At 39.6% G+C, this 11,572-nt stretch overlaps 1 protein-coding gene across 1 annotated transcript; it reads left to right on the top strand.

The window, feature by feature from the left end:
* Positions 1-121: 121 nt before the first annotated feature.
* On the top strand, positions 122-11,289 carry LOC145444922 (L-2-hydroxyglutarate dehydrogenase, mitochondrial-like). Its single transcript, XM_080322983.1, has 10 exons — positions 122-231; positions 838-977; positions 2,383-2,534; positions 3,254-3,382; positions 7,101-7,239; positions 7,719-7,759; positions 8,211-8,375; positions 9,321-9,478; positions 10,261-10,392; positions 10,909-11,289. The coding sequence occupies exons 1-10, from the start codon at positions 134-136 to the stop codon at positions 11,102-11,104; spliced, it is 1,350 nt and encodes a 449-aa protein (XP_080179109.1). The 5' UTR covers positions 122-133; the 3' UTR covers positions 11,105-11,289.
* Positions 11,290-11,572: the final 283 nt, after the last annotated feature.

Below are 11,572 nucleotides of genomic sequence, written 5' to 3'. Positions count from 1 at the left end.
TATACACTGTATTGGTTTTTTATCAATTTTTGTACTTGAGTCGCTATTCTGTCGATACCGTACCTGTTAGTGAATTGTATTTAACATTAATGATCATGAGTAAATATATGTGTGTGACATTATTTTCTAGCCAATGTACAATTTGAATTCATTTACAATCATGCTGCGTACAATCCATCGATATGTTGGGAGATCCCGCACCTACAATTTCAGGACCGCAAGAAATTTAAGGTACATACTGTACTATGTACAACAGTATAAGTTCCTCGTATCACTAAAATCAAATTGACAGAAAAAAACCCTTTTTAGATTGTCTGATTTGACAGTGGCATAGTGGGAGGGTTTCAAGGTTTCCTTGCCCTCGAAAGTTTAGGATTTGTGACATGATAGCGTGCAAATTTTAAAGACTTTCGAGTAGCATTTAGTTTTAGTTCCTGGTGGTTTACTGCACCTTTGAAAATCCGCAACTAACTAAAACACAACTCTGCAAGCTCTATATGGGAGGGGATTTGACCCCCCCCCAATTTCATCCCCTATCTACACCACTGTCACTGTTAGTAGTGATGAGTGATGACTCTGAGCTAGCAATGGCCGCAAGAACATCACTCAATAGGACACCGGTATTACGATTCACACCAAACGACGCAAGTTTTTTTTAATGCTTAACTAGAATTAGAACTAGTCACTTATTTTGAATCCGCAACTAGAGCTAAAACTACAAAAAATCAATACTTAGTTGAATGTCCGCTAAATAAATTGGTTACAAATGTGACTCGGGTACATTTTTTATCATATTACTGATTCTTTACATTCATTCATTCATTACATTGTCAACAGCTCCACTCTCAATTACGATATTGAGAAGTATGACGTCACAATTGTCGGAGGAGGCATTGTTGGACTGGCGACAGCACGAGAACTTCTCTTGAGGAATCCGGATTTAAAACTTTGTCTCCTGGAAAAAGAGCACCAGTTGAGTCAGTTCAAGTCCTTCATTGTATCGCAGTCTTGTGGTGTTTAGATCAAACCTGGACAGCTAGAATTATAGCTACACCTTTATTTCCAAACTGTAACATTAAATTTAGAATTATAGCTACACAGCTTTTTTCCAAATTAGATTAGAATTCGAAATACTGAATTCACGAAAACTCGGACATTGGATCAAGTTCCGCTGACCTCATATAATGGTTCATATTTATGGGTATGAGAATAGCAAATGTCTTTACAGCAATCTTAGCACTACCATATGCAGTTCTCCTGTAGCATTTACCGGCAAACCTGAAATTAGATTCTAGAATTAAAAGAATAGCATTGACACATTTCACGAATTAGATTACCGGTACCGACATTACGCTCTATTAAGTCTAATTAGAAAACTAGAATGATCTAATTGTCAGTTCTGCGCCCAGCCCTGGTCTGCTGTCTACTGAATAAATACTAGGACATTAATTCTTCCATTTAGGCTATGTGTCTTGGATTCAAATATTATCAAAAGTGCGCCAACCTAGTTTGTGCCAGAAGAAGGAGTTTGTGTATCATCTTGAAATTGTACCTTGAGCTCTGCCGGCCTCGGTGATCCGAAATTTGATTTGAAACCTGTGATCAGGGTTGTAACCAAGTCACAAGATTCCGAGATACAAGTCAATCTCGCTTTTATAGTTTTGACTCGAGTCAAGTCGAGTCATTTTAAATTCACCACCGAGTCAAGTCCAAGTCAGTGAATAGAGGGTCGAGTCCGAGTCGCAAGTGTTGTGACTCGAGTCCGAGTCCAAGTCACTGTTCACTGTTCAATTTTGAGTTCATTGCGGTTCAAACCACTATTTCAACTCTGCTCGAGTGATATAGAATGGCTCGCATTCATAACATCATACTTTTCCACAGTCCTAACAGTTTCTGGCCCTATTTTCTAGTTACCAGGACTGATAGACGAAACACAAATAAGGTGGCTCACTTTACTATTCTTCGAAGTTGCAACGAAATGTTTGTCTTGGTCGTCTTAGTCTCGAGTCATAGACCTATGACTTGGTTCGAGTCGTGTACAATGACTCGAGTACAAGTCGAGTCAATACACGAATTGTCTCGAGTCGAGTCTTTTTACGCATTGGAAAACAAGACTCGAGTCAAGTTGAGTCGCCTAAAAATCGGGACTCGAGTCATTACAACCCTGCCTGTGATCTCATAATTCATGGTACGGTACGACTGTTGTTATAAAATGTTCTTGTCAATTTTCTACTAGTCGCTCACGGTTACCCCAGATTAGCATCAGCCAAAAATATCCGGGTAAATTTTAATACATATGTCTTATATCTAACCAATTGTACTCACTAGTCTGCACTCGAGATTTTCCGGACCAAAATGTGACATATCGTTGCACATTTTCAGGTATTCATCAAACGGGTCATAACAGCGGCGTGATTCACGCCGGCATATATTACAAACCTGGAACTCTCAAAGCCAAACTCTGTGTTGAAGGACTGAAGATGCTTTATGACTTCTGTGATGAACATCGCGTGCCTTACAAGAAGTGCGGCAAGGTGCACCTAATAGGCTGAATCTATCAATAGCTACACTACAGTAGAAGTGCAAGTCATCTAAAATCATCCCCAGTCGAGTGAATAGTGCTGGTCGCATTTCATTTCTGCAGAGATGTCTCAGAGCAGTTGGTATTTGGATCGAAGTTGAAGTAACGCCATAAATTTTTACACGAGTACAATAACGAAGAGTGATTTCCACGAAACTAAAAAGTAAATATACCTGTACCTGTTCTGTCGGCTACATATATTTGGTAACAAGCAGAGTTGTGCAGCTAGAATATTTTCATCTTTTCCCAGTTACATTAGAATTAGAATTATACTGTATACTGCCTACAGTTGTTTCCAAATTAGCTTAGGATTAGCATTACTGGTGGAAATTGACTTCAATTCAGAATTAGACTGAAATACAAAAAAAATCAAGTTCACTTCATATCAAATCACGGAGTTGATTCTCGTAAGGATTAAAATGGCAAATATCTGTACAGCGAGTTTGGCTTGTTTCGCGCTATACAGTTCTCATGTAGCATAGAAGCATTTAACCAATTAGACTAGAATTAGATTACCAGCATTTCACTGTCTAAGTAGACAACTAAAATTATCTACTTTTCCGAGTCTGATAAGAAGTCCGTTTTTTGTGTTATTTGAGCGAGAGCGAGACATTTTGTATTTGAATCGGTCCAACTAACAAATTTTGACCCGATTCGCATCATTCTCTTCAGTTGATTGTCGCAACCGAGGCCGAGGAAATTCCGCGGCTAGATAATCTCTACGCGAGAGCTCTGGAGAATGGCTGTACCGTTTCTATCGTGGAAGGAAAAGACATTCAAACCTTCGAACCTCATTGCAGGGTGAGTGCTTTTGAATTTCCATTGAATGAGTCATAAGTTTTGTACTGTAGGGCTGGACTCGAATCCGAAAAGTGTAATAATTGTAATAATTTGAGTAGAGTAGTGAAGATATTTTTTTGAATACCTAAATTATATCGTCGCTGTTGAAACAAAGTAGCTTATGTCTATTTTTTTCAAATTTTGAGACCCATTTTTCAAATTGACAGAAAATCAAGTTATTGTTAAATTTTCATATTATTATTTATGGCCTAGGTATGGCCGAAAGAAAATGACAACTTTACATAAAGTCAATTTTCTCAAAATGTGTGGAATCGACATTAGCTACTTCGAGTCTACAGCGACGATATGTCCTTTCGAATAGCTTCTTGGAGGTACAGAACTTCAATATACAATTAAATAGTATATTCATATTGAAATGAACCTGAATATTTTCGGCTGACACTCGTCAGGGGTAATCGTCAGCAACTAGTAGAGAATCGGAAAGAACATTGTATATCAACAATCGTATCACAAAATATGACGTCACCAGCATGAAATTTCGAATGAGAGAGCGTTCAATGTACCATTTTTAGGCGGTACACGAACTCCTTTTGTTGACAGAGTTTTGGTACAATAAAAAATACACCAACCAAAACTCTGTCAACAAAAGGAGTTCGTGTGCCGCCTAAAAATAGTACATTGAACGCTCTCTCATTCGAAATTTCATGCTGGTGACGTCATATTTTGTGATACGATTGTTGATATACAATGTTCTTTCCAATTCTCTACTAGTTGCTGACGATTACCCCTGGCGAGTGTCAGCCGAAAATATTCGGGTTCATTTCAATATGAATATACTATTTAATTGTATTATGTCCTTTCCCACTACGTGTTAAGTTATCAAAGAAAATTGTCGGTTTTGATACTTTCCCAATATGGAAGCCTCGAAACCTCAATCGGTCGCATCACAGCATACGAAACCTGCGGCACTAAGCTAAGCATGGTAATGGAAATAACGTTTCTGCAGGGTTGTAATGACTCGAGTTATGACTGAACTCGAGTCACGATTTTTAGATGACTCGACCTGATTTCAATTGAATGACTGAGGCTTGAAACTTGGAAGAATGTTAAAGTTACCTCATCATTCGTATATGAGCACTGGCATTTGAAAAATAGGGCCAGAAACTGTGAGTGAGGAAATTAGTATATTATGAATGTGATACATTTGATATCACTCCAGCATAGTTGCAAAACAGTGGGTTGGACGTGACTTTAAGTGGAAACTAAACGCTGAACAAAATGACTTGGACTAGAGCAGTGGTTCCCAACCTTTTTCGGTGGCAGGGCCAAATTTCGAAATTCAGAGTATGGTCGGGGCCGCACGAATACCAGGGCAATGAAAGGAACCCAGAATAGTCACCAAAATATGAAAATTCGCATTGTTGCGATCATTCGCTTGACGCCATTGGCCATTGTGTTGCCGCGCTCCCGTTGTTCAGAACAATCAACCTTTGCTGGCTATTTCGGAGTAGTTTTATTGACCTGGCGAGATTTCAATTCGTAATTTTGGAATCAGTGCGACACCTCCTTTCGATAAACACCGTCATATCAGATTATTCGGACGCTTGGATCGCGAGCTATAGGACTACCAATTATGCAGTTTTTGCTAAGCAGTACGCATCTCGGCGTATTCAATCGTGAGTCACTCGTTACACATCTATCCGTTGATTAGTTATCAATACCAGGGCCGTAACAGCACTTTGTCACCCCCACCCCAAACGTTGCTCTTGGCCCCATCAGGCTAGATGGCTGTTTACCGCTATTTATCATCTAAATCGGGTGTCCGTTTTAGGCAGCTTCCCTCGACTAATCGCGCCAAGCGCGAAAAATTTCTATAATTCATGATTGAATCGGTCAATATAATCGGGAATTGAAAATATATTGGTATCAATTTTACCCTCTCTCTCCTCACGTAATCAGATTGACCGGTTGAGCCGAGTGAGTTGTGTTTGAAAAGGTAGGACCACTCAATAATAAGTAAACATCTTCGGGCGTATACACGTTGGCAGGAACGAAACAGCACTCCGTCAGGCCCCTCAAAACACTTTGGTCTTGAGCTCCCATAGGGTGATAAACCGACCCCCCGTCCCGTTGTTCGCTTCTGCCACGAAATCAGGATCACCGTTTAGTGAGCCAGCGTGGAGCGCGAAAATTTTCGATAATTCAAAATAAAATAGGTCAATAAAATCGGGAATTGCATATATATTGCTATCAATTACTTGTCCTCTCTGCTCACGTAATTAGATTTACCGGTAGAGCTGAGTGAGGTGTCTTGGAAACTGTAGGGCCCGTAAATAATAATTAAACATATTGGGACGGGCGGACCCGTTGGTACGACTTCGTTGCATGATGTATTTCGTGACCTCCAGTCTGCTATATCAAAAAATATAGAATCGCCCAAACGTACTAAACTAAAAGATGCACACGATTTCAAATTGGTAGTTCTTCACTGGCATATAATTCTTCCCTGCGGGATGGTAGCCTATTTGTCTCGTGAGGTTCAGATTGCCAAGACAAGGAATATTGGGGTCAGTCATTTAGGCGCCTATGGTCAATTATACCTATATGTATTTTGTATATACATAACGAAGTTTCCGGTCAGCGTAAGGGCAGTCCTTTTCGGCCAAGGTTTTCTCGCTGTCGATCGTTCTGGCACACTTCTTGGAGTCGCACGTTATATGGCCTGAAACTTTATATGTCTTCGTGCGTCGTGATGCGGTGATGGCCAACGCCGATATGCCCACTTATATAAATCTTGCTTATTTTATCTTAGTGGAAGAGTATGCAATAATGAAGGTACTTGGAAACATGAAATCGCGCACAGCGCGAAAAATTTTTGAAAAAGTTGCATGAAATTTCATAAAATACTTTATAATTCATGCTAATTCACTAAATAATTTTGGGCCGCCTTCGAGCTCGTTCCCCCCAATTGGGGGACTTGGGGTGCAGCAGTTACGGTCCTGTCAATACCTGTATCTATACCTATATCTATAGGTACTGCTCGTTCAACTGGAAAGTTAGGGCACATTGCATTGAAACAGCAGTGACGTAATCTTAGCAGTCTACTCACAACTTTCCTGCAATCCTAATTGAAAACTTTAGACTCCAAGCCAAGCAAGAGCATTTTATAAATATAATTTTCTTTTCATAAATCGATTTCTCAATATTTTTGTGGGGGCCGCAGAAAGGCTAGCTGGGGGCCGCATGCGGCCCTCGGGGCCGCGGTTGGGAATCACTGGACTAGAGTCTCAACATTATGACTCTGACTCGAACCTATTGTTGGTGAATCGAAAATGACTTGACTCGAGTCAAAACCCCAGAGTGAGATTGACTTGTGACTCGGAACTTTGTGACTTGGTTACAAACCCTACGTTTCTGTGACGTCATGATCAATTGTCGCAAATTGTATTGAAATAGGTATGTTTAAAAATAACCACCAGATTATGTTTAATGTGATATAGAACAAGCATTATTTTCTTTGCGGTGACATAAAAGACATATTTAAACTTTCCACATCATTCTTACCCATGACATGATAATTAATGATACTCAAATACTCGAGTCAAAGCCTAACACTCGATTCAGTCCAGCCCTAGTCATATGTTGTGATATTTTATTATTTTTATCACATACTTTGATCTCTACGAATTCTTTGTTCATTCATTTTCTTTCTGTTAAGGGATTGAAAGCAATCCACTCCCCGAACACGGGTATTGTTGATTACGCCCTCGTTGCTCGAACTTACGGCAAAGAATTTGAGAAAAAGGGAGGTACTATAAAGCTCGCCTATCAAGTGGAAGACTTCAAACAGAGTTCAGGTTGGTCGTGTCTTTGGCAGCTTTTCGTGTTGTTGAAACCGGATTTCACAGATTAAATTAGTAATTCTACTTTTAGGGGTTTGCCTCGGGTGGTTATGATTTTAGACGACGGCTGGCCTACTTCTATTTAACAGTTTTTGGAGAAAATTAGCCCTGTTACTTGTAAATCACACAAGGTTATTGGAGTAGGAAATTTTTGATTTGAAAAAAGTAGTATTGACAGTGGGAAATTATATTATGTAGCTGGGCTACTGCAATAGGTTTGCTTTTATAGACAATGGAACAATTTCATGGGATAGCCTGTAAAATTTGCAAAATATTTCTTAAAAAACATAGAACCTAAAATTTTGTTACTGATCGATCTCCAGAGATTAAAAGGGAGCCAATTTGATGTGCATCGTTGTTTAGGCAACCCAACAATTTTTCTACAAGTCAGCAAAATAAAAAAAATTATATTTCATTCGGCTTTTGTTTTTCAGACGCAGATTACCCAGTCGCAATCATCGGTAACCATGATTACGTGAGTTCCTTTGCATTTGTACACTAGAGCTATTCAAGAATAACTTTATTTTCGATATTTTACTGGGTACCGTAGTTTATATAATTTTTAGGTTGGCTAAAAACACTGTAGAAGCGAAGTCGGAAATTATTGATTTGAAAAACTATATATTTACAGCAGAACTACGGTAGAAAAGTCTATGATCACCCACCGACCACCGTAAACACTATTTTTCAAAATTTCATGGACAATTATAGAGACAACCTAACACTATCATTGAGTAGCCTGTATAATTTTGAAATTTCATTTTATGATAAATGTAATATTATCTATTCATAACTCCGCTTCTACAGGTAGCAATTGAGCCAAATTCGGCGTGCAACGTTTTTTCAACCAATTTAATTTTATCAACTGGTCAATTTTGACCAACCCTAATATGCACGATGTGATGCTAAACTCTCTGATATTTTAGCAACAAGTCCACTCTCGGTACGTGATTACGTGCGGTGGTTTATATTCCGACCGTCTAGCCACCATATCGGGTTGTGACAGCATTCCCAAAATTGTGCCTTTCCGAGGAGAGTATCTCGTTCTCAAGCCTGAAATGTCTCACCTAGCCAGAGGGAATATATACCCGGTAAGAATATTGCCATATTGCACACAATTCCATTCCGGTGCTATTAAATAGTTTATTCAATTCGTTGGTCGAAATTATTCAGGTTTATTTCTGTATGAATATATTATTCATTTGTATACTGAAGCTCTCTACCTCCAACAGTATCTTCCAATTCTCTACTAGTTGCTGACGACTACCCCTGACGAGTGTCAGCCGAAAATGTCCGGGTTCATTTCAATATGGATATACTATTCAATCGTATACTGAAATTCTGTACCTCCAAGAGTTTCTTCACATAGTTTTGTTGTGATGTCACCAGAGGTGGTCGATGGTCAGTAAAGAAGTATTTGTTCTTTGTTGGAGCACTCGATCAGGGTTGTAACCAAGTCGCGAGGTTACGAGTCACAAGTCAATCTCACTTTTATAGTTGTGACTCGAGTCAAGTTGAGTCGTTTTCAATTCTCCAGCGAGTCAAGTACGAGTCAGTGACCAGAGGAGTCCAAGTCATTGAGTTCACTTTTCAGTTTTGATTTCAATTCAGTTCAACCCACTCTTTTCAACTCTGCTCGAGTGATAAAGAATGGCTCGTATTCATAATATCGTAATTTTCCTCAGTCCTAACAGTTTCTGGCCCTATTTTCCAAGTATCAGGACGGATAGACGAAATACCAGTCATGCGGTGACTTTACTATTGCTCGAAGTTGCAACGAAATGTCTGTCTTGGCCGTCCTAGTTTGCATGCTCAATGACTCGAGTACAAGTCGAGTCAATACGCAAATTGACTCGAGTCGAGTCATTTTACATATTTGAAAAAATGACTTGAGTCAAGTCGAGTTATCGTGACTCGAATCCTTACAACGCTGTACTCGAGCACCTTTCGCTTGCTTGCACTCACAGCAACACTGACCACTTTGATTGACCCCTTTTGTATGTCAGTTAAAAAGTCAACAGCTCGATCATATTCAGGTCCCTAACCCAGCGCTGCCTTTTCTTGGCTTCCACTTCACTCCACGAATGAACGGTGATGTTTGGCTGGGGCCGAATGCTCTGCTCGCGTTCAAACGAGAAGGGTACAACTTCTTCGACTTTGACGTTAAGGACAGCTACGAAGCTGCAACTTTCAGGTATGTGATTTTAAAAATTCCCAAATAGAACTAGAACTACTGCCTTTTGTAAACTCGAGCTAGAACTACTCCCTTTTTTAAACTCGTAACTAGACCTAGAACTAACGACCTAAAACACTTCGAACTGGATTCAATTCCAAAGTAACTCGATAATTTTTAATTTATTGGAATCGGGCTAGCTTTCCACAAGCACATCAATATGAGTTTGAAATGGGAGAGGTTTCGTCCGCCAAAACCCACCCCATGTTCATAGTGATCACTCTGAGCTAGCAATGTCTGCGAGAACATAGAACGACTGATCACTAGTATCACGATTCATACCAACGAAGACATGTTTTGGAATACGCAACTAGCACTAGAACTTCTCACTATGACACTAGTTAGTTGACCACCAACCAACGAAATTGCTAGTTTGTGTAAGTCTGTTATCGGCCATTAGTGATGCACAAATATTTACAATTTTCCTGATATCACAGCATGGTAGTAAGGGGTCAGAGAGCTATATAATCTGTCACTGCTACACTGGAAATACTGATAGACATCATATTGATTGAAGTCCTACCTGATAGTCCAGATGCAGCCTTTCTAGTTTATTTCATCTCAAGCATTGCAAAGGCTGTGAAGCTGTTTAAATAAATGCTCCAGTTTTGGAAATGCACCTTATGCTACATGCTAGATCTTTTGAATATAGGGTTTATTGTTGAAGGTGCTGGTTATCGGTATCGGCTTAAAAATCTGGTCAGACTCGGTTCATGAGCCAATGTAACAGGCCACATTTTCAGGGGGCTACGAAAGCTTGTCATGAAGCACATCGGGGCTGGACTCGGTGAACTCAGTCGGGCTGCCAGCATGCGATTACAAGTCAAGAAACTGCAAAGGTTTATCCCTGAACTGCGAGTGGAAGATGTGCAAAGGTGATCTATATTTATTGTATTATGTTCCCAATAATTGTACTTCCTGCTTGTATGACCAGAGACCAGACTTATGACCAGGTCAGTAACCAAGTACTCCTACTTTTTCGAAGTACTCGCGTAGGTTTTGTCTTCCGACACTATCCACTCAAGTGGCAGTGTTTTTAGACAGCTTCCACTGCTACTGTTTTCAGTATTTTCAACAATACCAGGCCTAGAATACTCATTTTCTTAGGGATATGGAGGTTGCTCCTTCTACGCGAGTTTGGATTCACGACGTTCTTTAGGATACTTGGATCGCTGTTTTTGAGTCAAAGATGTTTCTAGCAACTTTGAAATGTAGATTTGATTGTCCTACTCTACCGTTCAAAGCTACATGGTTGATACTTTTACAAACCTTTCGTGTTGGGCTCCCATTTGCAATAATCTTTTTCAGTATATTGCAATATTTTGGTGTTTTGATGTGACGAAAATTTCAATAAATGACCGATTGTCAGTGACCGTTTGAAATCTTTCCAGGGGCCCTGCTGGTGTTCGCGCACAAGCCCTTGACACGGACGGAAATTTAGTGGACGATTTCATTTTTGACAGCGGGTCAGGCCAGCTGAGTCAACGTATGTTGCATGTCCGCAATGCCCCGTCGCCAGCTGCCACATCGTCTCTCGCAATCGCAAAAATGGTGGTCGATGAATCTAAAAGAAGGTTTCTATTATGATGTAGGAAGGTTTTATTCGCTTCTTTTCACTCGCTGGCTTTTGCAAGAATTTTACAGTACTGTCGAGGTCTTTAACATGCAGCGTTTTTACTTGCTCTTACATGCTATAGTATATCGGTGCAATTATTATAATTGAATTAATAATGGTCATGAACGGTTTTAATAAATCAATATTTACAACCTTGGCAAGTGTCCTGGCATTCAGTGTTAGACTAGAAAATTTTCAGCTTTTCCAAATTCGAATCGATATAAAATTACTGGAAATTGAATTCGATTCCTATTTAGAAAGAAATTCCACAAAAATCAGGTTCTGCTCATATGAAAGAAGAGTTCATTCTCATATGCGTGATAACGGAAAATGTCTGTACGCCGAGCTTGGCTTGTTTCGTACTATACCGTTCGGTAGCATTTCCAGAAAAAACAGAAATTAGAATCACCATGAGAGCATAGAAGAAACGTTTTACGAAT

This window comes from Botryllus schlosseri, chromosome 8 (genome assembly GCF_051294905.1).
Source record: "Botryllus schlosseri isolate E-star chromosome 8, Bs_hap1, whole genome shotgun sequence".
Classification (NCBI taxonomy): Eukaryota; Metazoa; Chordata; class Ascidiacea; order Stolidobranchia; family Styelidae; genus Botryllus; species Botryllus schlosseri.
The sequence above is the reverse complement of the archived record's forward strand: the minus strand, read 5'-3'. Positions and strand labels throughout refer to the sequence as shown.